Raw genomic sequence first — 27,854 nt, forward strand, 5'->3', positions numbered from 1 at the left:
TGACATGAAGCTGACTCATTACGTGAAGCCAGTGGTACAGGATATCCCCCTGTCGGGAAGGATTCAGACCAGTTGGGAGGATGGATTAGATGATTAAATGTGTCCTTCCTGTGATCTCAAGCTCATATCTCTTCCTGTGCAATGGCTTTTCTTTGAAGGCAGCAGCATGGAGCTTAAAACAAGATTCTGATTGTCAACGTCAGGATGAGCTATTTGTGCCCTCTGCTTCAAAACTTTGCTCCCTACTCCTAACCAGTGGCCTTTCCAAGTCTCAGGTGGGGGATACTGAAAGTGGTTCCAGGAGCAGGAGTGAAGCATCATTGCCACAAAGTCCATTACTCACCGAGATGAGAGCCCTTGGGTGCTCACCCTGTGGGCTGTGCACTGGCATGACCATAGTTCTGATCATTTGCTACTTCACTGACCGATAGTCTAGGAGGCTTCCTCCTTACCATATAAAAGATGACAACAAAGACAAACTGGTGGTTTTGAACCTGGAGTTGGGCAGCCTAGTAAGGAAGAAGCTGCAGAATACCCTAAGGTGCCTTTCTGCACTGTGGACTCTAGCCGTCCCACTCTAGTCATTACTCCCTGAACAAGTGTGGACTTTTGTGCCTCTCCTGCTTCTGTGTTCATCCCAGGTTTCGGCCTGGAATGACCTTTACTTTATTTACTCTTGTCTATGGAAATAGGAGTGGAAGTGCTGGATAACATGGCAATTCTATATTTAACTTTTTGAGGAACTGTCAAACTGTTTTCCACAGTGGCTGTACCATTTTACATTTCCCCCAGCAATGCACAAAGGTTCCAATTTCTCCACGTCCTTGCCAATACTGACAGTCCATTTTTTGATAACAGCCTTTCTAACAGATGTGAAGTGATACTTCATTGGGGTTTTCTTTGCACTTCTCTAATGACTAATGATGTAGAGCATCTTTTCATGCGTTTATTGGCCATTTGTAATATCTTCTTTGGAGAAATATCTATTCAAGTCTCTTGCCCGTTTTTGAATTGAATTGGATTTTTGTTGTTGAACAGTAGGAATTCTTTATATATTCCGGATATTAATCCTAAATTAGATATATGACTTGCAAATATTTTCTCCCATCCTGTGGGTTGTTTTTCAATCTCTTGATAGTGTCCTTTGATGTACAAAAGCATCATTTTTTGGTAACGCTTTATCAGTCTTAGATTTTAACTAACATTTTTCTTTGGCATCTGTGGTTCAAAAGCCTTCCAATATTTGGTGTTCCTATGATAAGCCTGCCGATAAGAGTTACCAAAGATTTCTTATGCTACTTTGTGCTTAAGATACTTATCCAATACGGTCCTTGTTACTTGCAGGCCACTAACCAGTCAGCAGATGGGGAAAACCTGAAAGACTATTGTTAAGCACATGTGCCAAGGACTGCCTGGGGATAAACTTCTTCTGAAATCAAGAATAACTTACTCTAAGGACGTTGATGAGGGTAACTCTGTTAGAATGCCTTCTGGGTATCACATGTGGTTTAAAGAAACATGACTCCACACTCTTCACAAAATGTACCAACTGGATTGGCTCTTGGCACAAAGACCAGTGCCTAGTAATTGGAAGGAATTAAAAGGAAATTAAGTTTAAGAATGGTTTCCATTACTGGTCCAAGTCTGAGGAAAGATGTTACACAGAGGCCATAATTCATACATGAAACCTTATTGGGGAATGACATGAAAAACATGAAAGAATTACGCATTTTTTGAAAAAGAATTAAGAAACATTTGAGTTTTCTAGTGATACTTATTTTGTTTAAAAAAAAAAAGGCTACTGCAGCACAAATTCTGAATCTTTTAAGTTGGTAAGTTCAATCACAAACAGCTATTCATTCCTTACATGGGATAAATGTGGTTTGAGTTTAGTCTATTCACTGTCATCCCTGCAAGATCCCTGACTGGGCACTTTCTCAAAGTCCTGCCAGTGACAAGAGGCTTGCAAATTAGGAATCAATCACAACTTCCTGTGACAATTCTTTGCCCCCTGACCTCACGTTTTTAATTTTCAAAACACGTCAGTGCTTTCCCAAAGTGCTATGACAGGCTCCTGGTGGGTTAGGTTAGATGGATGGTCCAAATGCCACTAACGATGGCTGCTTTTTTGGAGAACTGCATAAGATGGGCAGAGATCATGTCTAACACAGTGCACAGCAGAGAGTTGCCTTTCTATAAATATTTAAATAACTATCTAGTGGGTACTTCTCCATCAAAAGAAGTCTCCCTCAGCTTCCTACCTCCATAACTTCCAAAGCATTACCTTTCTTTTTACCTCATAGGAGCCATGGTCAGAATAAAACCAAGGTAGATGACACTGCCTTGGATTAGAACGGGTGTCAAGTGCTCAGTACAAGACTCACAATCTCACCGATGTACAGCAAGAGAGACTCTTCCGGACGCTCTAAGTGTTCTAGAACACAAGCCACGGCCTACTCAGGCATGCACAGCTCACAGTCATCAAGGGTAGATCACAGAAAAGACATTCACACCAAGGTCACTGTCAGGCCTGTCTTGAGAAATGTGTACAACAACGTTCCGCAAAGAGGAACAGTCAGAACCACTGATACGCCCTCGATTTCAGTCACGACTCTGACCAAGTCAGGTGAGGTCAGTCTGCTAATTGTTGTCTCTGTTACGACCCCAGGACTCTTCTTAGATTGATACCACACAGCATGAAGGTCTCAAAAGCAAAAACACGTTAGGTTTCACAGGGTGTATGAGTTAAAAGAACTGAAAAAGCCAACTTGCAGAGTTCAATACATTTGGCTTGTAGAAAAGATGTTCCAAAATAGCAATAAGGGGTCATCTGCTTGCAGTTAAGTCTCAGCAGAGGAAGCAGCTCCCTGTGTGGTGGGATGTTGGAGGGTCTTGTTACAAAGAAACTGCCCATCCTCATTCCTTTGTACTAATACACAGAAAGTCTTAGGCAAACAAATGTGCTATTTTGGGTAGTTTACCCAACAAGCATGTATTAAGAACATAGGATAGGGACTTCCCTGGCAGTCCAGTGGTGAAGGCTCTGCACTTCAATGTAGCATGGTCAATAAAAAAAAAAAAAGAACCTAGGATACAGGGAGGCCCTCTGCTGGCTCTGGAATTGCAAACACAAATGAGACATGTCCCCTGGTCTGTAGGGCTGTATTTAGTCTGGACATAGGTGCTGGTTTGCCCAGAAGAGTCGCAGTTTATGCCTATTATCCTGCATCCATCTGGTTTATTTTCTCCTGGATTTTTCCTTTTTTTAAAAAAAAACCGAAGTATTATTATTAGGACTTTAAAAAATGAGATGGGAAGAGTTGGGCAGAGCTTCACTCTTTACTTCCATGGTCCCATCTTGCAACGTGTTTGATACATGCAGTGAACAGAGTTCACATGTTAAGACATAACGTTCCTACCGAATGGAGAGACTTGTGCTGAAAGGCAACTGATAGGTTATTGCACATACATAATTCGTAACTGTGCTCAAAGACAGTTCTATTTATCCCCAGAGAAATACAAACCATAATTGTCAAAATCAGCAAAATTTACACATGTAGAGCTGGAGTAACTGAACTACAAAACCGTTGTGATAAAGCTTATGTTAAATAAAAACAGACTTCATCAGGGAGTAAGCAGTTCTCTTGCTGCCTGTCATCAACTGGATTTGAGAAATGTTTGCGACTTTAAAGAACTAGCTTAAATGATATGAAATTGCTGACATCAGACAGTTTTTAACTTCAAAACATACTTTATGAATCTACCTAAGTGTCCTACAAAAAAGTATAGGAGTTTTAGAAACAGATCTTCTAAATTTGATTGCACTTTGTTCAAAATAAAGTCATAAATCCATAATCAAGTGTTCAAAAAATGAAACACAAAGATCTCAGCCTCTGAAGCCTGTAAAGAGCTGCAATTATTAAATAAAATAAAACTTGCAAACGGGGAGAACGTGAAATACATCCCTGCAAAAGCAAGGGAGGAACTAAATGAGTATCAGACAGCAAGAAACAAACAATATAAAAGATTAAATTTTAAAATTCTATAATTGTGCTCCAAAATTGATTTGGAGGAAGATCTTCTGAAACTTGAACACAAAATATTCTTACTGAATTGAGAAACTTATTTTACTGAAATGAATTTATAGTTGGTTGTTCCATAAATTCTTAATAATTTTGTACCAGCCTGTGATATTCTATCAAGAGAAATAGAAGCTGCAGTTATCAAAATACATAGATAGTTTTATACGTTAACAAACATATATACATAAATATATGGGTAGGCAGTTAGATAACTGAAGAAAAATGCTGTGGCTCTAAGATAATACTAGAAAAAAATAGCCTTAAGAAAAATAGCGTTGACATGACATTAGACATAGACTGAAGGTGACTAAAATACAGAAAGCGGTATCAAGAACAATTATTCTGCTTATTTTAATGTCTTGACAAACAATAGAAAGAAAATTTTAATTATTTTACTTTGGTGCACATGACATTTTTTATAAGAAAATATTGTATTTTTGAGGGTGATTTTTGATTAGAACTATTTTATGGGTCCACTAATAAAATTTTGGATAATTAATAGTATTGGTTACCCCTTTTTCACTCTCAAAAGTGTCTCAGTTTGGATAGTAAATTATGTGGTTCCATTACTTATAATTTAGAACAGGGAGAGATGTGTAACAGAAAAATACAGAAAAGTAGTAAAAAAGCAATATGGTAGTCTAGGTACCTGAAAAGGCCTTCTTATCAAATAGAGTTAAACATTATGGATAAGATATTTTCACAAATCTTACTAAATGCATTGCTGAACTTGTAAAAAAGTAAGAATTTTTTTTTTTTTTTTTTTTTTTTTTGTGGTATGCAGGCCTCTCGCTGTTGTGGCCTCTCCTGTTGTGGAGCACAGGCTCCGGACGCGCAGGCTCAGCGGCCATGGCTCACGGGCCCAGCCGCTCCGCGGCATGTGGGATCCTCCTGGACCGGGGCACGGACCCGTGTCCCCTGCATCGGCAGGTGGACTCTCAACCACTGTGCCACCAGGGAAGCCCAAAAGTAAGAAATTTTTAGGCAAAAAAGTATATATGAAGTTGGGAACTCGAGAGGAGTAAGCAGAACACTGAAGTTTGCTTTTTCCCTGAAGACATTTGCCAAACCAAGTGATATTCAAGCTTCATTTTATACGGCTTCAAAGGGCATGGAAAATAGGAGACAAAGCCCAAAGCCTGACCAACATGAAGATTTTAATAGGAAAATCCCTCTCAACAACAACTGCCCCCTCACATACACAAGAAATTTGTCTTGAAATATGGCACTGAGAAAAGAAGAAAGAAATTATCCTGAGAATTTGGAACCAAAGGCTGAATTAATGTAGGTTTGCAGTCTTAATTAATTCTCAATACCTGGGTGGCCCAAAATGTTTCAAGCTGAGAATATTATTTCAAGTATCCTCAACTGGTAGTAATCCCAGGCACCAAGTAGAAATAAATACAAATGCTAAAGTAAACCATCTTTATAAAAGGTCTCAAAGAATTCTCACAACTAAAATGCCAACAAAAATGAGTCCCCCCTGGGCAAAAATAAACACACAAAGAAACAAGGCACCATGAGAAAGACCCAGCAGAAACAACAGATGGCAGAAAGAGATGTTCAAACATAGGGTACAGATAAACAACAAAAAGTGGATTAACGTGTTTAAGGAAATTAAGATGTTTAAGGAGATAAAATAAATTAAGCAAAAAAAAAAAAAAAAAAAGAAATGATCAGGAATGACCAATTTCTGCTTCTGGCCATGTTGGACAAACAGGACCTGGATTATTTATCCTCCAGCCTTAAATAACTAGAAAACCAAACAAAATATTAGAAAAAACGGGGTTTTGGATACTGGGCAATGGACAACAGAGGAAAGTAATCTTTGAGAGAAGGGAAACAAATGAGGTGGGCCCTGTACTTGCCCAGTTCACTGTCCAGGGAGGACTTCCAGGCCACAGAACAGAGGGGCTCAAACAGAGCCAGGCAGTGACCTTGCTGAATTGAGGAGACAGTTTAGAATTTGGGGAGGCCAAGACAGCTAAAATTTTCAAGGCAAAATATAGAAAGAAAGAGGAGACTTGGAGAGAAAGAGAGAGAGTCTGTCCCCTGGGGTTGGGAATAACTTACGTTCAAGCAGAGGGGAAAGTCCTGCTAATACATGGAGCATTGGACAGAGTGCTCCAAAGGGGTCAATAATAAGAAGAATGTTAGAGTCCTCTAATAGTGGTCAAAGTAACCCTAGGTGCTCTGTACCTGCCCTAGCACTGATTAAAAGCAAGCCTCAAAAAGGACAAATTGATTCCAAATAATTGTGAAAATTAGTACATTATTCTAAATAACCCATGGATCAAAAAAGTTACTATAGTGAAAAAGAGAAAATATTTTGAACTAATTAATGATAGTGAAAATAATCATCGTTATCAGAACTTGAGGCTATAGACAAAGCAGTACTTAGTGGGTAATGTACAGAACTAAGTGTTTATAGAATAAGAAAGAGAGAAAATTGTTAAAGCTAAGTAGCCATCTTAAGATGGGAGATAGAGAACAGCAAAATAAAGCAGAAGGAATGAAATAGTAAAGCTCAGAAATTAAAACAATGAAGAACAAACATACTATAAAGAAAATTGCAAAAGCCCAAATAATTAAGACAGTCTGGTATTGGCATAGGATAGGGAGCCCAGAGACAGACACATACATATTTGGACACTTGTTACATGAGCAAAGGAGCACTGCAGATCAGTGGGAATTCAATAAATGGTGTGAGAGAAACTATTCGCAAAATAATAGAATCCAGAGTTCACAAAGAATCCCTATGAATTGATAAACAAAAAGATAAACAACTCTGTAGAAAAATAGGCAAAAGATTTGAATAAGAGCTATACAAAAGGGGAGAAATGACTAACAAACATGAGAAGATACTCAACCTTATTAGTAATCTGGAAGATGCAAATTAAAATTATAATGATATGCCACTAAGAACCCACCTGATGGCCAAATATTTTTTAAAGCAGACAATACAAGCATTGATAAGGTTGGGAAGAAAGGGAACTCTTGTCTCTTGTTAGACAATTACTAGATACTACCTTTTTTTGTTGTTGTTTTTGTTCCCTTTTCTCCACACCTTCTCCAGCATTTGTTATTTGTGGACTTTTTATTTTTTTTAATGTTTACTTATTTATTTATTTTTTTCTTATTACTCATCCATTTTATACACATCAGTGTATACATGCCAATCTCAATCTCCCAATTCATCCCACCACCACCCCCTGCCACTTCCCCCCTTGGTGTCCATACGTTTTTTCTCTACTTCTGTGTCTCAATTTCTGCACTGCAAACTGATTCATCTGTACCATTTTCTAGGTTCCACATATATGTGTCAATATATGATATTTGTTTTTCTCTTTCTGACGTAGTTCACTCTGTATGACACTCACTAAATGCATCCACGTCTCTACCTATGACCCAATTTCGTTCCTTTTTATGGATGAGTAATATTCCACTGTATATATGTGCCACATCTTCTTTATCCATTCATCTGTCAATGGACATTTAGGTTGGTTCCATGTCCTGGCTATTGTAAATAGTGCTGCAATGAACACTGGGGTGCATGTGTCTTTTTGAATTATGGTTTTCTCTGGGTATATGCCCAGTAGTGGGATTGCTGGGTCATATAGTAATTCTATTTTTAGTTTTTTAAGCAAACTCCATACTGTTCTCCATAGTGGCTGTATCAATTTACATTCTCACCAACAGTGCAAGAGGGTTCCCTTTTCTCCACACCCTATCCAGCATTTGTTATTTGTAGATATTCTGATGATGCCCATTCTAACTGGTGTGAGGTGACACCTCATTGTAGTTTTGATTTGCATTTCTCTGTTGATTAGTGTTGTTGAGCATTCTTTCATGTGTTTGTTGGCAAACTTTATATCTTCTTTGGAGAAATGTCTATTTAGGTATTCTGCCCATTTTTGGATTGGGTTGTTTGTTTCTCTAATATTGAGCTGCATGAGCTGTTTATATATTTTGGAGATTAATACTTTGATGATTCATTTGCAAATATTTTCTCCCATTCTGAGGGTTGTCTTTTCATCTTGTTTATGGTTTCCTTTGCTGTGCAAAAGCCTTTAAGTTTCATTACGTCCCATTTGTTTATTTTTGTTTTTATTTCCATTACTCTAGAAGGTGGATCAAAAAATATCTTGCTGTGATTTATGACAAAGAGTGTTCTTCCTATGTTTTCCTCTAAGAGTTTTACAGTGTCCAGTCTTACATTTAGGACTCTAACCCACTCTGAATTTATTTTTGTGTATGGTGTTAGGGAGTGTTCTAATTTTATTCTTTTTCATGTGGCTGTCCAGTTTTCCCAGCACCACTTATTGAAGAGACTGTCCTTTCTCCATTTTATGTCCTTGCCTCCTCTGTCATAGATTAGATGACCATAGGTGTGTGGGTTTATCTCTGGGCTTTCTATCCTGTTCCATTGATCTATATTTCTGTTTTTGTGCCAGTACTATATTGTCTTGATTACTGTAGTTTTGTAGTATAGTCTGAAGTCAGTGAATCTCATTCTGCCAGCTCCGTATTTTTCCCTCAAGATTGCTTTGGCTCTTTGGGGTCTTTTCTGTCTCCATACAAATTTTAAGATTTTTTGTTCTAGTTCTGTAAAATATGCCATTGGTAATTTGATAGGGATTGCATTGAATCTGTAGATTGCTTTAGGTAGTATAGTCATTTTCACAATATTGATTCTTCCAATCCAAGAACATGGTATATTTCTCCATCTGTTGGTATCATCTTTAATTTCTTTCATCAGTGTCTTATAGTTTTCTGCATAAAGGTCTTTTTTCTCCTTAGGTAGGTTTATTCCTAGGTATTTTATTCTTTTTGTTGCAATGGTAAATAGGAGTGTTTCCTTAATTTCCCTTTCAGATTTTTCATCATTAGTGTATAGAAATGCAAGAGATTTCTGTGCATCAATTTTTATTTTTAATATCCTGGAACTTTACCAAATTCATTGATTAGCTCTAGTAGTTTTCTAGTGGCATCACTAGGATTCTCTATGTATAGTATCATGTCATCTGCAAACAGTGACTCTTTTACTGCTTCTTTTCCAATTTGTATTCCTTTTATTTCTTTTTCTTCTCTGATTGCTGTGGCTAGGACTTCCAAAACTATGTTGAATAATAAGGGCGAGAGTGGGCATTCTTGTCTTCTTCCTGATCTTAGAGGAAATGCCTTCAGTTTTTCACCATTGAGAATGATGTTGGCTGTGGGGTTGTCGTATATGGCCTTTATTATGTTAAGTAGGTTCCCTCTATGCCCACTTTCTGGAGAGTTTTTATCATAAATGGGTGTTGAATTTTGTCAAAAGCTTTTTCTGCATCTATTGAGATGATCAAATTGTTTTTCTTCTTCAATTTGTTAATATGGTGTATCAGATTGATTGATTTGCGTATATTGAAGAATCCTTGCATTCCTGGGATAAATCACACTTGACCATGGTGTATGATCCTTTTAATGTGTTGTTGGATTCTGTTTGCTAGTATTTTGTTGAGGATTTTTGCATCTATATTAATCAGTGATATTGGTCTGTAATTTTCTTTTGTTGTACTATCTTTTTCTGGTTTTGGTATCAGGGTGATGGTGGCCTCATAGAATGAGTTTGGGAGTATTCCTTCCTCTGCAATTTATTGGAAGAGTTTGAGAAGGATGGGTGTTAGCTCTTCTCTAAATGTTTGATAGAATTCACCTGTGAAGCCATCTGGTCCTGGACTTTTGTTTGTTGGAAGATTTTTAATCACAGTTTCAATTTCATTACTTGTGATTGGTCTGTTCATATTTTCTATTTCTTCCTGGTTCAGTCTTGGAAGGTTATATCTTTCTAAGAATTTGTCCATTTCTTCCAGGTTGTCCATTTTATTGGCATAGAGTTGCTTGCAGTAGTCTCTTAGGATGCTTCGTATTTCTGCAGTGTCTGTTGTAACTTTTCCTTTTTCAGGTCTAATTTTATTGATTTGAGTCCTCTCCCTCTTTTTCTTGATGAGTCTGGCTAATGGTTTATCAATTTTGTTTATCTTCTCAAAGAACCAGCTTTTAGTTTTATTGATCTTTGTTACTGTTTTGTTTCTATTTCATTGATTTCTGCTCTGATCTTTATGATTTCTTTCCTTCTGATAACTTTGGGTTTTGTTTGTTCTCCTTTCTCTTGTTCCTTTAGGTGTAACGTTAGATTGTTTGAGATTTTTCTTGTTTCTTGAGGTAGGCTTGTATAGCTACAAACTTCCTTCTTAGAAGTGCTTTTGTTGCATCCCACAGGTTTTGGATCGTCATGTTTTCATTGTCATTTGTCTCTAGGTATTTTTTGATTTCCTCTTTGATTTCTTCAGTGACCTCTTGGTTATTTAGTAAAGTATTGTTTAGCCTCCATGTGTTTGTGTTTTTTACGTTTTTTTCCCTGTAATTGATTTCTAATCTCATAGTGTTGTGGTCAGAAAAGATGCTTGATACAATTTCAATTTTCTTAAATTTACTGAGGCTTGATTTGTTACCCAGGATGTGATCTATCCTGGACAATGTTTCGTGCGCACTTGAGAACAAAGCGTAAATGCTGCTTTTGGATGGAATATCCTATAAATATCAATTAAATCTATCTGGTCTATTGTGTCCTTTAAAGCTTGTGTTTCCTTATTAATTTTCTGTTTGATGATCTGTCCATTGGTGTAAGTGAGGTGTTAAAGTCCCCCACTATTATTGTGTTACTGTCAATTTCCTCTTTTAGAGCTGTTAGCAGTTGCCTTATGTATTGAGGTGCTCCTATGTTGGGTGCATATATATTTATTATTGTTATATCTTCTTCTTGGATTGATCCCTTGATCATTATGCAGTGTCCTTCCTTGTCTCTTGTAACATTCTTTATTTTAAAGTCTATTTTATCTGATATGAGTATTGCTACTCCAGCTTTCTTTTGATTTCCATTTGCATGGAATAACTTTTTCCACCCCCTCACTTTCAGTCTGTATGTGTCCCTAGGTCTGAAGTGTGTCTCTTGTAGACAGCATATATATGGGTCTTGTTTTTGTATCCATTCAGCAAGCCTGTGTCTTTTGGTTGGAGCATTTAATCCATTCATATTTAAGGTAATTATCGATATGTATGTTCCTATTACCATTTTCTTAATTGTTTTGGGTTTGTTTTTGTAGGTGCTTTTCTTCTCTTGTGTTTCCCACTTAGAGAAGTTCCTTTAGCATTTTTTGTAGAGCTGGTTTAGTGGTGCTGAATTTTCTTAGCTTTTGCTTGTCTGTAAAGCTTTTGATTTCTCTGTGAAATCTGAATGAGATCCTTGCTGGGTAGAGTAATGCTGGTTGTAGATTCTTCCCTTTCATCACTTTAAGTATATCATGCCACTCCCTTCTGCCTTGTAGAGTTTCTGCTGAGAAATCAGCTGTTAACCTTATGGCAGTTGCCTTGTATGCTATTTGTCATTTTTCCCTTGCTGCTTTCAATAATTTTTCTTTGTCTTTAATTTTTGCCAATTTGATTACTATGTGTCTTGGCATGTTTCTCCTTGGGTTTATCCTCTGTGGGACTCTCTGCACTTCCTGGACTTGGGTGGTTATTTCCTTTCCCATGTTAGTGATGTTTTTGACTATAATCTCTTCAAATATTTTCTCAGGTCCTTTCTCTCTCTCTTCTCCTTCTGGGATGCCTATAATGTGAATGTTGTTGTGTTTAATGTTGTCCCAGAGGTCTCTTAGGCTGTCTTCATTTCTTTTCATTTTGTTTTTTTCTTTATTCTGTTCTGCAGCAGTGAATTCCACCATACTGTGTTCCAGGTCATTTATCCATTCTTCTGCCTCAGTTATTCTGCTATTGATTCCTTCTAGTGTATTTTTCATTTCAGTTATTGTATTGTTCATGTCTGTTTGTTTGTTCTTTAATTATGCTAGATCGTTGTTAAACATTTCTTACATCTTCTCGATCTTTGCCTCCATTCTTTTTCCGAGGTCCTGGATCATCTTCACTATCATTATTCTGAATTCTTTTTCTGGAAGATGGCCTATCTCCATTTAATTTAGTTGTGTTTCTGGGGTTTTATCTTGTTCCTTCATCTGGTACATAGCCCTCTGACTTTTCGTCTTATGCATCTTTCTGTGAATGTGGTTTTTGTTCCATAGGCTGCAGGATTGTAGTTCTTCTTGCTTCTGCTGTCTCTAGATACTACCTTTCTAATTTGACCTAAGAGAGCACATTATCTTACCGCGGAGCAAGGTGTGAAGGGATAGCCCACAGGGAAGAGCAATTTTGATGTAGGTATAGAGTAAAATGAGGTCTAGGGCACTGGGGGCTCTTAACGGTGGTACAACCAGGAGGATGGTGGTGGAGTGGCAGGCACTGGGCATTTCCAGACATCACCAAGGTACAGGGTACCTGTGGAGGGGGTAAGGGAAGTAAGTACTCACTGGGAGGAAGAGGCACAGAATTGAGGGGAGAGGTGTTAGTGAGTCACAGGAGTCAAACTTTGCTTGTTTATAATTTTTCCCTTACCAGCTCCACTAACAGTGCTAAATCAAATGTGGCTACAGAGATTTCTGTTATCTGCTACTGCATGCTCCTGGCTGCTGTGACAAAGGAAATTTGGAGTAAACTTCCTTTGGTCAATTTGTAGTACTGACTCCATGGAGTTGTCACGAAGATGAAATGATGTTATAGATAGATAAATCTATAATAATAAATTATATCTAAAATAAATAGAAAGAAGTGAGTATAGGCAGTGGCACATAGTAAGCACTAGATGATGGTTGTGGTAATGATGATGATGGAGAAGGAGGAGGAGGAGGTCAATTTGCTTCACATTTCTCTGTCTCAGGATCTTCATCTGTAAAATGGGAGAAACAATAGCATCTACTTCTAGGGTTGGTGTGAAGATGTAAACAGAGTATTTGTATTGTATAGACTGGGCTTGTACCTAGCAAATACTCCAAAATGGTAGCTTTGCTACTCTTATTGCTTTTGCGCACTACCCATGGTTCCAAGACCATGTGAAACGGGTCCTTAAATGGGTCTTGAACAGAGGACTTAATGCCAAAGGGCGATTCCAACTCATCCAAAAAGCTTTTAGAGGAATAGTCCCTTGGTCCCTTTCATTTACAAATCATAGGCTCAAATGAATGACTTTGGTGAGCAGAAACCTTTGGCTTTTGGAAAGGTCAAATTGTATGGTTTTTTGAAAGTGGCTATTCTCCTTTTCCGAAGGAAATCATCAAGCAGGGGCCAAGATGGGTTTCATTATTCCAGCAAGTAATCAAGCAGGGAGGTTTGCTTTTTCAGAATTTGATTGTCAAGGAGGCCACAGTGGGTAGAGATCTGGGTTGTGGATTTGTCCATTTTCCTAGAGTGGGTGGAGGTTAAATTACCCAGAAGTTGGAAGGGCTTGCAGGCACCTCCTGGACTTTACAAAGGAGAGACTACCATCTCCGTTATTGTGAAACGTTAATCACCAGAGGTGATGAAGCCCCATCTACACATAGCCTAACTGTCCTTCTTGGCACCAGGGTACAAGGTTTTCTAGACGTAGCTCAAAATTTACATTTTTGTCAAAAGATGGGCTGCCATTCCCAAACCTGGGGACATTAATTAGTCACAACGACAGCCTTTCCTTAGGGTTCTAACGCATTCCTGGAACTTCCCTATACTTAGGTCCATAGGGCACCAACTTCAAAGCCATGCAAGACATGATTCTAATAAAGACGTCGTCGGAGTAAGGAAATCTCTTGGATGAACTCTAAGGCATATTTGCTTCTGCCAAATTCTAGACATTTGGAGGGCTGTAGCAGTAAATAAGAATCTATATTCATATCTAGTATTTATTTTGTTACCATCAGAGAAGGCATATTCACTGATGACTTACTGGAACTTCTCACCTCTTCCTTGAATGTCTTTGTCATGTGGCTTTTAACTGCTTTACTATGCCTTGCATTCTAAGTTATGTATTGGTTTCTTCTGTTCAACTCGTCTGTAAGCTTTGTGCATCAGCCCTAATGCTTAGAATAATGCTTTATACATCATAGGTGCTTGATGAATTGTCAAAATAACCTAGCAGAGTGAATATAATTTTGCTCTATATCTGATTCAGAAAGTAGAGCTATATCTTCAGTGCCTCTCCTTCAGTGCCTGTCCTAAACAGCTGACACTGCAAAAAGATGCACTTTGTACTAGTTGAGAGTGGGGCTCTGATGGCCACAATGCAAGTCTGGGGGCCCACAGTATCCTCCCGGTAGTGAGGCAGGCCATCAAAGGTTGAAGGCAGATGTCTGACTCATCTCTGCTACTAAGAGGTAGGGTTTGGATCAGGTTAGTTTAATTCAAATTAGTGCAAAAATAATAAGGAACCTCAAGAAAAAGACTTTATCATTATCTTGCTGAGCTCATGTGGTAGGAGAGATATGCATGTAAACAAATAATTAAAATATAACATCAGTGCCTACAGTGAAATACCTACAGAATGCCATAGGGGATTAGAGGAGGGAAACAACTTTTCTGGAGCAAAGAATTGGGAGGGAGGAAAAGAGATCAGAGAAGGCTTCAAAGAGGAGATAATATTTGAGATAAGCCTCGAAGGAGATGCAGGAAGGAATGCCAGAATTTTTAATATTAGAAACTTGATTTATGTAATTTACCATATTAAAGAATTAAAGGAGGAAAGCCATGTGGTCATCTCATCAGATGCAGACATGGGCTAGATATCCTCCCACAATGAAAAACCCACACATCAATGAAAATTAATAAACTATAGCTACACACATCAATATGGATGTCAAAATGAAATATTAATTGAAAAAAGTAAGTTATAGAAGGGCCAGGGAGAGTATGATTCTATGTACGAAAAGTTCAAAAACAGACAAAACTAAACAATATAGTTTTTAGGGCTACAAATTTAGGTGGTAAAATTGTAAGTCAAGCAAAAGGATTGTAAACACAAAACTTTTTCAGCACAGTGGCCTCCTCTGGGAAAGGTGGATGGGCAGCACAGTCACAGAAGAGCACACAGGGGCCTTCCGAGGCACTGAAATGTTCTATTTCCTAACCTGGGTGGTGGGCACACAGGTATTTAACTTGTTATTTTATAGATTGGGCAGGTGTGCTTCTACATTTGTGTATGTGACACAGTTCACAATTAAAACATGTAAGAGAAATAAGCAGAAACTCACTAAGTAGAGAGGGAGATCCAGGCCAGTCCTGAAATATAGCATGCTCTTGGTAACTGTTCATTGAATGAATGAATGAATGAATGGACAAGGCCACTGTAAGCAGAAGAAGTAGCATCGACAAAGCATGGGAGTGTGAGAGGGCATGGGGGCTTCAGGAGACTGCACATAGTTTCTATGATCAGAAAGGTGGGCATGGCCCGAATTATAAACAGCTTCTTAGGCCAAAAGGGTTTGAACCTGTAGCTGACAAGGAGCCATTGACGGATTTAAAGAAGGGGGTGACATCAGAACTACATTTTAAAGACACATTCTGGCAGCTGTGTGGAGGGTAGATGAAACTAAAGCCTTCTCTGCCTTCACCACAAAGAATCCTCAGAAGGAACCAGTGGGTATGTCACGTGCCCTAGGGCCTTCCCTGGACTTTGTTCAGGAAACTACATACAAATCCTCTCAATACAAACAGCAATTGCAACTAGTCCTCAGCATAGGATTTCATGCCCGGGGATGCAAGGTTCATGGGAGACATAAGGTAAGACATAAGGGAAGAGCTCACACAGTACTTTTAGGACAGACGTTATTTAACCCTCAGTAAAATTGGCATGTTGTGGCACAGAACTAGGAGACGCATGCTTATAAACTGTGGGCCCTGACACTACTTCCTTTCATCCAAACCTAGAAACCCCCAACATTTTTACTGACTTTGCTGGTAGGGAGTAGGATAAGAAAGAATGGTCAGGAAAAACAAAAATAAGTAGCAATTGTGGCCATTGCCCCGAAGGAATATCGTAAAGTCTACTACTCTTCAAAGAGTAACAAATGTACCATAACCATCTCTGTTTCTTCAGTTCTCTCTTTATTATATCAAAAATAAAATTCAGCTCTATTTTACTTAAAAAAATTGCTAGGTACATTAGACAATTTGGTACAACTTAACTGCTCCATGAATATAACTATTTGGAAATTGTTCAATTACACATGAAATGAATTATCACCTCATCTGCATGGGCGAAAAAAAAATCTATTAATGCTCAATGAAGCCTGAACCAGTTGTGAAACAGGTGAGAATTTATGGTTGGATACTCTGATTGAAGCTCTATTAATGTTCAAGACAGTTTTTAAATGAATTAAGCCCCAACTCATTTGTATGCTCTATCCCTTGTAATGTCTAATTGTGCCTAAATCAAGCTATCCTTGACTAATCGTGGAGCTCTGTGCGTACCCGAGGGCATCTTGGGCTCTATGTGCATTGGCCCCGAACTAAATTAAAGCCTTCCCCCTTTGGCTGTTTTCTCCTGGTAGCAACATGACTTGTGACATGATGATTAGTTATCATTAAAGATAACAATTAGCTATAGATTCGGAGTCTTGCATTTGGCCCAGTAGTTTATCATGATTTGTATCAGGCAATGTCTACATCATTCTAGGGAATGACAGAACAGCTGTGAAATGGCTCAAGCATTTAAGGATGGACTGTGGGAAACTTTGAAAAACAGAGGAGTGAGAATGGAGAAAAAGTGGCAGTCGATGAGGAGAGCTTCAGGATCACCACCTCTGCCCAGACAGGCTTTTTTTTTTAAGATTTTTTTTTTTTTGATGTGGACCATTTTTAAAGTCTTTATTGAATTTGTTACAATATTGCTTCTGTTTTATGTTTTTGATTTTTGGCCACAGGCATGTGGGATCTTAGCTCCCCAACCAGGGATCGAACCTGCACCCCCCGCATCAGAAGGCGAAGTCTTAACCACTGGCCAGCCAGGGAAGTCCCCCCGACAGCCTTTACTACAGTATTTCTGATTCCCTCAGCCTTGCTTGGGTTCCCCTTTCCACGGTGCGGGTTAAACACCGGTGTTGCATATTACCAGGTGTGGGACTTGGCTGTTTATGTCTCTATCTCCCCTACACTGTAAATTGTCCAGGAGTGAAGATCATCTATGTTTCTCTGTTATATTTCCAGTGTCTTGTGTATTGTAGGGGTCCAATAAGTATTTTTTAATTAATAGATAATGAATGACTAAATGGATCAAAGAACTTACAGATATTCTACTATGTATTTCTCAAAGTATTTCCTGTATATGTTTGGTAGCCTCCATCAAACTTGTAACAAAATTAGGTGCTTAAACTCCTCACTCAGCTGGGTCCTTTGGGCCAAAATTCACCTTGCTGATCAGAATAGCACTGTGCTTCATGAATAATAAACTTTATGTATCACTTGGGATCTAAAGTGTAAGGTAAAATTTGTATCATCAAGGTCAGCCTTAAAAATCTCTTTGGAAGAAAAACCTCTCAGGAAATCTAACACAGTCAGGGTTGGAACACATCACTGTCTCTGGCTGAGCACCAGAAGGGCATGGCTTGTATTCAAAGGCCATATTATATGAAACATTTGTATCTTTAAACATTTGAATGGCAGTGGTCAGTGGGCCAGACAGATGCAACTGGGGGTAGAGCACCCTCTGCTCACCCACAACCTCCACCCACTCTCAGGTCTGATGGCCTCACTGAGGGAGGTGGTGGGTAGAGTCCTTCCCTTCCTAAGGAACTTGTTACTTCTCTCCTTGTGCAGAGTACTTAGGGTTACGTTCTCTTAAATTAGATGTCTGTATCTGGCAGTGACGCTGTACATTAGGCACACAAACTCTTGTTGAAAAATGCATGAAGCTTCTGTTTCAACAAAAGGTAATTATAATCCATTTGGCCAAAAGCAACACATATGTTTAAAATCAAGATAAAAAGATATGATAGTGCCAGATCAGTCTGGGTTATAATGTTTTGAAATATTTTAAAACAGTCATATTTTTGCCTTTGAAGCCTATTTCTTTAAAGGGCTATCGCAGACATTGTCTCAATGGTAACTACCACGTTTCTGAGGTAAAGAAGATGGTTATTCTGATTTAGCTGGTGGAGAAGGAAAAGTGCAGGAAGAGTGTCTGAGTGTTCGGAGGTGGGCAGTAGCCCTGGCACGAGGACCCATGCCTCCCTGGTGTCCGCTCAGTGTCACCTCCCGGGTCCGTGTCACAATTCATCTCTTTCGGAAACCACAGATTTTTGACTTCACATACTTCTCTGGGAGCCCAGCCTGAAGAAACTTCACAATTTCCAGTTGATAGATTGACTATCTCATCTGCCAATTGTGGAAATGCCCAAAGCTGCTATCATTAGACAGGTGTTGGAGGAAGCTCATTATCTCATGCCCTGACACCCTTGCTGTCATCCTCACCTCTTGACTCTCCCTTCCTTACCTTTCCTGCTCAGCAGAACTTCAAGACCCAGACTGGGTGATAACCTCTCCTATTGTGACAGGAATCTATTCACTCAGGAATGCTTCAACGCGCCTACAGAAGCTGCCACCAAGGGGGAAGTGGGCTGGAAACTGTCTTATCGGGAGGCTGTGCCCATGTGCAGTCTCCAGCGTGGGAGGTGGTCACACTTCTTGTGCTGGAGGCCAGGCAGGAGGGCTGTCTGGGGGTCTTGTATCCTAAGAGAGCATCAGAGCATCTTGCAGCTTTTCCCATTAATGGGGTACATGAAATGGCTACATGAACTTTCAGGCTCTTACATGAGAAAGATGACAGAAATTAAGAGAGAGAAAAAGACTTGTGAAATAGCTGAGATTTGCTGAGATTGTCTGCTGGAGGTGCCCAGAATATGGGATTGGGACTGCTGGGTTCCTCTGATTCAGCCCTGCCGAGTGGCTTAGGTTCTGGAAGGGAGAGTTCTTTCCCGTCCTCATCTTCCATATTTCACTTTCCTCACTGTCACAAGTATCTGGCAGTCAGTCCAGCTTCACCATCACAGAAAAGGTGAGGCCAGGAGATGACCCTGAATGGACAGCTGGCCACAGGTGGTCCCACGCCTGGGACTCACGCTTCCACTTACAACCTACTGCACATATTTAAGCTTTGCAGATACATTAGATCCATTGTCTGGCCTCATTTGTTATTTCAACAGATATTGATTGAGCACCACAGCATTCCAGACACTGTGCTAGGAAGTGGTGATACACCAGGGGACAGTGGAGTAGCCCTGTTGCCTACCAGCCACGTAGACATGGACAAGTCACTTCCTCCTCTTGTTGCAATTTCTCCATCTGTAGTATGAGTACGACCAAAGCAGTATCTATGCCATGAGGCTCTCGGCAGAATTAAACACCCAGGAAGCATTTAGAGCAGCTCCGGATGCACAGTAAGGAAACGATGACACGAGCTGTTGTCACCACGCTCACACCGTGGAAGAGCCCTCACCCAGAGCTCACGTATGCACACGCCAACCACCTGGATCCGAGCTGGAAACCCAGAAAACAAGTAACAGAAACGAGTTTTTCCTTCTCCCTATGACCCAGCAAGTCCATAAATCAGGAATCTCTAACCCCTTGGAAAAAAGGAGAACAAAGTTCCCATCCTTCTTTCTGCCCCCCCCCTTTTTTAAAATTTTATATTCATTTTTGGCTGTGTTGGGTCTTCATTTCCGCGCGAGGGCTTTCTCTAGTTGCGGCGAGCGGGGGCCACTCTTCATCGCGGTGTGCGGGCCTCTCACTATCGCGGCCTCTCCCGTTGCGGAGCACAGGCTCCAGACGCGCAGGTTCAGTAGTTGTGGCTCGCGGGCCTAGTTGCTTCGCAGCATGTGGGATCCTCCCGGACCGGGGCATGAACCCGTGTCCCCTGCATTGGCAGGCGGACTCTCAACCACTGCGCCACCAGGGAAGCCCTCTGCCCTTTTATTTACTTCTTCTCACAGGAGGAAAAAGGTCTGACTGGTGGCACTGGTAAACATGGCCATGGGCACGTACAGCCCAATGCTGTCTGTCTGTCTGTCCCCCTGTAGGTCACACACACCACTCCTCTTGAGCCATGTGGCTCTATGGGTAAGGGATTGCTCTGCTGATCCAATTCTGCCCATTCCTGAGTCCTGGGGTCTATGCTTGTGGGGGGATAGGAGGAGACCTCCTTCCACTCTGCTAGGATTCAGCAGATGGAGAATTTTAATTCCCAACCATACTCTTGTATCTATTTGCCAACTGGTTCGGAATCTGGAGAGAAGAGAGTCTGATTAGGACTCTCAGAAATTGAACATAAAGGAAGAAAACCTCTTGAAAAGCCAAAAGGGAAATGAAGAAACCTCCTGATTTCTGCTCAGCCCTAAAACCATAAGCTCATTATCCAAGAGGGACTAGCCGTGGTAGACAAAGAAAAATACATGCCAAGGATCATGACTGAGTTGGGGGCCTAACAATCTGCTCTGTGAGGGGGCACAAAGGGGTCCTCCTGGGAACAAAAAGGATGATGTGCACAGTTTATGTGTCAAACCAGTGGTGGAAGGACCAATGCTTGAACCCAGGCCTTGTGATCCCAGCCGATCCCCAGACAGCCTCATTTCTCCCTGAGTGACCTGCATGCTTCTGTGATAAACCTGGCAGAGTTCATTTACTGGTAGTTGATGCCTCAACTCTTAAGAAAATAATGTCAATCTCTGAAAATTTTCATAATTATATGTGAAGATACCACTGGCCAGGGAAGCAAACAGAGGTAGGAGGGAAGAATGAAAGGAAAGAGATGCTAAAATCTCATACAAAAGAGACTTATGTGCTGGTGATTTCCTGAACTTACTTTCTCTGCATCCTAACAGTCATTAAAATGTATAAATGGATATTTTTGAAGCAGCAACACTAAGAATTATCATTGCTGCAGTTGCTTGGCAACCTGAGACTTTGGTTATTTTATTTCTAAATAGGGAGTGCTATAAACTGGTATCTGGAGTTTGTGCAAATAGTTCTAAATTGATGTTCTCCCTGTAAATCAGGAGGAGATAATACAGCATTAATGTACATTTAAAGGTTGCTAAATATGCATATGTATGTGTCTCATATCACACACACACACAAGAAGATTCTTACACAGAGCTTCTCTCCATTACATGCTATCTTAAATAAATCTGCAGAATTGATATTCCTTTGCATTTTTCCTGGAAAATATCTATTTAATTTCATTTTGTAAATAATATGCATTTGAGTCACGAGGGACAAACCTTTTGTCTCCTGTGTGAGTCAGGGGAACTGAGTATCGTAGCTCATGTCGGTCATGAGCTCCTTTCTCTAACTTCCCAGACACTGAGTGGGTTTCCAGTTCTGAGAAAGCAGAGACAAACCCGGTATCTAAATGGCTACTGGGGGAAAATATTTCTCAAAGCAAGGCATGAGAACGTCCACATTCTTCAGAGATGCAAGTCCTGTAAAGGTCTTATGAAATCTTAGGCGTGCAGGTTCCAGCACGGATGAGAAGAGGTGTTAACATTTTGAAAAAGTCGCCTCTATTTACAAACTGTCATTTCTCCACAAGTCACCAACTTGAATTTGAGTCTCTAGTGATGCTTGCTGGTTTGAATGAAATGCTGTGTTCTGATGCTGCTTTTCTCTTAAACATGACTTTAGCTCCTGACTCCTCACCAGGGCCTTAAGAGGAAAAGTGCCTCCGTTCCAGATCCTGATGACAGGCATCCTTATCACTTTTGTAGAACACCTGCTTCTAAAGTGGCCCCTGCAGTGGTGTTTGCCTGCAGACTGAAGCTCGAGACAGCAAACTGCCTCAGGCTCCACCTGCTTCTCCAGAGAGAGCAAGGGCATGAGGAAGTCAGCTGCCTGAGCCCCAGAGTATGTCAGTGACAGATTCCAAAACACAAGGATTTCGTCTTGGTCTGAACCACACAGACCAAAACCCTAAAAGAGAGGCATCGAGCACCAATTCGATCATGGGATTGTTCATGCAGAACCATGCTTCAAGCTACTTGGGGATAGCATCTCAGACAGACACAACCCGAGAGGGTCACAGAATGACTTTCCATGACCTCTTGTTCAATGGAAGCCGGGACGCGATAACATATCTGTTGTTTAGAAACAGAGGACAGCATCTTGTTGGCAAATAATCAAATAGACCGTTTGACCTATTAAAGTCATTATTTATCCAAATGGAATAACAGTTACAAATGAAGGAAAAATGTTTCAGGCTTAAAGTAAGTGTGAAGGGTATGCTGCGCCTTACCAGACATCTAAAAGGGACGAAAAATTCTATTTCGAGAGAACTGGGGGGTCGTTAGAATTTCCAAGTCTCTGGAAAGACTGTAGTCCTGCAGATCAGCTGGGACCTAACAGCACTTTAGCCAAAGCTAAGTGCACACTGCCAGATTCTTGTGGTGGCCCTTCTGGGCACCAGTTCTAGTGGTGTGTACCTGCAACACTTGTTTTTGGCATGGGAATTCATTTCGACGTCTGCCTAATTTTTCTCGTCTATCGAAGGGAAGGCTCCTACAACCTTAGTGCCCAAGAAGTGTTGAGGAATAGCAAATGGCTGAGTGATGGAAGGAAATTGGCAAATGTACTGTCAAAATGCTTAGGACTATGACAGCTTCCCCTAGACAAGAGGTTCCCCAAAGTTAGGGAGTTTTGTGCAGCCTGTCAGTGCAGAACTGACTAGGAGGCTGGAGCCCTTGGTGGTCTCCCTGCTGGCCCTGAATGCTTTTCTGAATGGTGTCACCATTTGGGATTGATTTATGGCACTTGGATTGGTCAGCGAGCCTGTGCCATGTCGTGGCTGAGGCTGGGAACCTGTTCTACCCTTGCATGTGTCATATCTAAAGGCAATATCATTTGCAAAGTCAAAACCATTGAGGGCACACCTAAGAGTGCCCGTGGGAGCACCTGTGATGGGTAATGAATACAAACTCGCTTTCAGGCTTGCTCACATGACAGAGTCTGGAACGATGATGAAGAGAAACGAGGACAGGCTACATCCCCTCTGTGCACATTCCAGTTAATTTCCCAGAAGCAAACACAAATGATGCAGGTTCCAAGCACAGAAGTGTCCAGGGTGACAAACGTGAGTGGGTTTTTGTGTTTTGGAAGGGTGGGGGAAGGTAGCGAACGTGGAGTTTGGTTTTCCATTTTTTTCCTGTAAGTGAACAGGAATAAGAGGAAACGGCAAGGGCAGAAAACCTTCCCTGTCTTAGGAACCTACTGCAAAGACAAGGTTTAACACGGGAAAGGTGTTTAGTACGCTAACAAATGCTATGTGATGTGGCTTTGGAGCGCCGACTGAACTGATAAAAGAAATCTGGGCCATCCTGCTGTGCTGAAGACCTCATGCTGTGCAGAGCAAAGGCAGCTAATATATTACAGAGCTTGATGAGGTTGGGGGGAGCGGATTGGCAACGAACTGCCAAGGTCTCTGAGGCTGTGAAAAGTGATGCGGTTTGATCCTGCCACCAGCTGGCTGGGTGATCTGAGTTAATCTTTGCCTTATCTTCCTGTACCTCAAAAGAAGATAGCTTCTAGTTGATTAATCACTTTGCAAATGTATTTGCAGAACCAAATATTGAATATACGCTGTGGCTGAGAATCTGAAACAATATTACAGCAAGGGTCTTTGAAAGCTTACACACAATGACGGGCATTAAGGACGGAGGGCTGATAGAACTGGCTGTACAAGTGCACTGCCAACAAATGTTTTGGGGAGGACAGAGCTGGCCGCATGGCCAGGCCACCATGTTTCCTGGCATCAAGCAGTGGGCAACTCTGCAAGATCCTTAGAAGGATCCTGATGGTGGGGGACAACTCTATACCTGTGTCTTACATAGACACCACATTTATGTTAAGTCTGTGCCAGCTTCAGACATAGAAACGCTTTAATCACCACTCCTTCGGAGCCAGAAGGGAAGGAAGGGAACTGAAGCAGACAGATGTCTGCAGAGAATGGTGAGTGGGGTTTTCACACTTTGTCAGCCCTCCCAAGTGGGCAGGTAGCTGGTTGTTGTGGCTAGCTGATGTGAGATATGTTTGATTTAACAAGAGACCTTGAACTACTAATAAAAACAATTCTTAATGTTTCCCTTTAGGTTTATAATAAAACCCAACTGGAACCGAAAGGAAGTTACTTTATCTAAAGTAAAAGTAATTTCATATGCTTGCATTCATCCATCCCTCCCACCATCAATTCAACTATTGAAATCATAAAAGCATGTCACTTTACAGAAATAATGTAAGTAAAATACATAATCAGTGACCTTATAAGGTGGTATTTTGAATTCTGTCTATGCCATGATCTATTAAGTTATTACATTAATAGACATGCTTCCCTTTTTATGGACAGGGAAACCAATGAGGCCTGATAACTCTTTCCTTTCTAAGATCTCCAACCTTGACAGTACCTCTGCAGATCTTTTTTTTTCCCTCCCTCTCTTCTCTCTTTCCTTTCCTTTCTTTCTTTTCTTTCTTCTTTCTTCCTTCCTTCCTTTCCTTCCTTCCTTTTTTCTTTCTTTTTTTCTTTCCTCTTTCTTTCTTTTCCTCCCTCCCTCCCTCCCTCTCTCTCTCTTTCCTGTCTTTCTTTCTTTCCTTCTTTTCTTTCTTTCCTTCTTCTCTTTCTTTCTTTCTTTCCTCTTTCTTTTCCTCCCTCCCTCCCTCTCTCTCTCTTTCCTTTCTTTCCTTCTTTTCTTTCTTTCTCTTTCTTTCTTTCTTTCCTCTTTCTTTCTTTTCCTCCCTCCTGCTTTCCCTCCCTCCCTCCCTTCCTTCCTTCCATCCTTCCTTCCTCTCTTTCTCTCTTTCCTTGTAATCACAAGTTGACTTTATTCAACTGCAGAAATGATACTGAATGAAACTATATAAACCTTCTACTTGAATTTTTTCTCAGAGAAAAGAATCCTCACAAGGGGTAGAAAAGCCATTTCTGGGTTTATCCCAGGATTCCAAATTTCAAGAATTGAGACAGACAAGATTATAATCTCTATTTAAGCTCCTAAAGTAGTCTAGTAATGGGCTTCCTGGTGGAGAATAAAGGCACAGTGTTGGCATCAGCTTAGGGCAGAGGGGAAGGACGACTCAAGGACTTGTCCTGAACCTCAGCTATTGTAGAACAAACTGCCCGACTTACCTTTTCCGTCCTACACAACAGTAATTTATATTTTGTAGGATCCTACAGATTAAACCAAAATGATTCTATGTACTGTATATTTGCTTAATCCTCAAGGCAACTCTGTAAGGTAGGTGTTATTTCCGTTTAAATAGGTGGGGATAGGCTCAACCACATTATCATTATTGGTTATTGACTAGAGTGTTATACATTTCACAAAAAACTTTCATACACATATCACTCTGAGCCTTTTATCCTTGTGATATAGATAAGATATACAGCTATAACCCTCAGTTTATGAGATGTGAAGGAAGGTTCAGCTAGTGGAAGGTGCAGCTGGACATTGGCAGGGCCTGAAAAAACAGGAGAGTACCCATCATCCCATCATCACATTGTCCAATGACAAAGATGAGTTGGGGTGATGGTGGTGAGGGGTGGCTCCAGGGCTGGGTCATTCATGAGCACAGGTGATATGGCAAGTCTCTGGCTATTCCAGACATAGGAGAAGTTCTAATTTCATCTTCTTGGAGCAGCAACAGAAAGAGGAAAAGGATCTTGGAAGTGAAATGAACATCTGCATAGGATGGTGGGTGGTAAATCCTCAAGCTTTTTAAGTTCTCCTAAATAGGACTACCAGATAAAATACAGGATGCCCATATAGCTCATGCAATACTAGGGCGATGCTTATACTAAAAAATATTTGTTGTTTATCTGAAATTCAAACTTAACCAATATTTTTATTTGTTAAATATGGCAGCCCTATTCCTAAGGGAAGGGTAATTCAATCTTATGCCCCTTGCTCTCATCACTATAAAGCATCTGTACCATGGTGACAATAATCTACCACTGGCAACTGTGATTGGAGACCTCAACTGAGATAACTTTTTATTATTTCTGACTTGAGCAGCCTAATGTTAGCGTTGGGGTAAATTTAAATATTTCTGTAGCTTTTGAATTTGGAAGATCATGCATTACACAATTGTTAGTGAAATCTGGTTTCTGACACTGAACTAACAATGTGGTCCATACTGTACCTCTGTAGTACAACTCTCCCCAGATGACACTGGACAGAGAATCCCACACACAGCCCTCGCACCATGCTTTCCTCATCCCATTCTTTGAGTAGAAGAGTCACTTACTTGTATGGGATGTGTTTGCTGCCATTGACGAGAGCCAGGATGACATTGCCCAGAGCAGACAGGGAGAGGCACAGCCCTGAGCCTCCTTCCCGATTTTTGCTAAGAGCTTTCACACAGCTGCCAAGATCAATGAGGTGCAGGCGGCTGCGGCCTCCAGACACTGTCACAGGAGAGGAGACAAGAGAAGAAAGAAGAGGTTAAGTTCTGGCAAACACTCATCTGTCCTTCATATAGCTCCTTGGGAAATCTGATGGGACAAAAGAGGAAATAAAAGGTTGAAGTTCATGGCCTCCTCTTAAATTCTGTCCACCACACATCCCTGATCTTCTAAAACCTACTGATATTCCTACTATAAATAAATGAATAATTCATGTAGGCTGAATTAGATGAAATTTCACAGAGAAGGTAAATGTCTACATTTACTTTCATCTTCTTTGTGTAGCAGGATTCTGAAACTGATCATATTAAAACATAAATAGCCCATAAGTGATTATCCGCTTTGGTTGACTGTCGTAGAGGCCGTGACCTAAAGCTCAGCCAGGAATCAGGTTGATAACCCAAAGTAAAACCAGGAAGAATGAACAACCAGGTGCAGAGTCAGGGAAGACCCAGGTATTTGCTGAGTATCTGCCGAGTGCCAGGTGCTACACAAACATCAGTCTCATTCAGTTCCCCTGGGAAAAGCACAGACTTGCTCATGAGAACTTCCACTTCTGGCCTAGATGAAGTAACAGGGACCAGATCTTTCCTCTTACCGGAAACAACCAAAAACTGAACAAAATGTGTAAAACAACTGTTTGCAAGACACAAGACATCAAACAGCAAAAGAGTGATCCTGGAGAGGTGGGAAGTAAGGGAGGTGAGCACTAGCCGTTTCCCAGCTTACTGCACTGAGAGAGTTTTCGGGCCATGGCTCAGAGAGAGGGAACTCAGGTGGAGCCTGGCAGACTCTCTGAACTGAGGAGCTAGAGCTGAGAGTCCAGGGAGGCCAAGGTAGCAACATTTCCAGGACAGAGTGCTGGAGAGGAGAGAACTCTGGAGATTTGTAGTAGGTCTCCTCAAGTATTCAACCTAGTACTGATCAGCACAGAGTGATGAAACTACGCGTGGCTGGGGAGCTAACCACTGGAAAAGATTAGAAGTAATAGTGCACAGGACTCACACAAGGCCAGGAATAGTGCTTGCTCCCAACAGCCAGACTAGAAAACATCAAGATTCACAGGGCACTGGGTAGGGTACCCGCAAGGGTCTGGCTTCAGTAGTCAGGAACACTTAGCCCTAGACTGAGAACTGACTGGGTTCCACCTTAACAAATCTTAAAAGTAAGGCCATAAAGGATCAAACTGTTTGTAAACAACTGCATCCCCAAACAAAGCTTAAAGACATTAAAAAAAATATAGAAATGTCCAGCACCCAATCAAAAATAACCAATGAAAAAGAAGCAAGAAAATGAGGACTATAATGAAGAGATCATTGAAACCAACCCAGAACTGACATAGATATTAGAATCAACAGAGAAGGACATTAAAACAGTTATGATGGCATTTCAAACATTAAAAACGTTAAATAGGGACATGGAATGTATTAAAA

General features: G+C 40.6%; 1 protein-coding gene across 1 annotated transcript in view; it reads right to left on the reverse strand.

Annotated features, from left to right (window-relative positions):
- Positions 1-27,854, reverse strand: part of KIF26B (kinesin family member 26B) — a 490,504-nt gene that overhangs the window by 41,854 nt on the left and 420,796 nt on the right. The window contains exon 10 of the mRNA XM_029228705.1: positions 26,265-26,424. Within this exon, the coding sequence (XP_029084538.1) occupies positions 26,265-26,424 (160 nt within the window). The remainder of the gene's footprint in view (positions 1-26,264; positions 26,425-27,854) is intronic.

The sequence above is a fragment of the Monodon monoceros genome, unplaced genomic scaffold (assembly GCF_005190385.1).
Source record: "Monodon monoceros isolate NGI ecotype Baffin Bay Population unplaced genomic scaffold, NGI_Narwhal_1 Super_Scaffold_18, whole genome shotgun sequence".
Lineage (NCBI taxonomy): Eukaryota > Metazoa > Chordata > Mammalia > Artiodactyla > Monodontidae > Monodon > Monodon monoceros.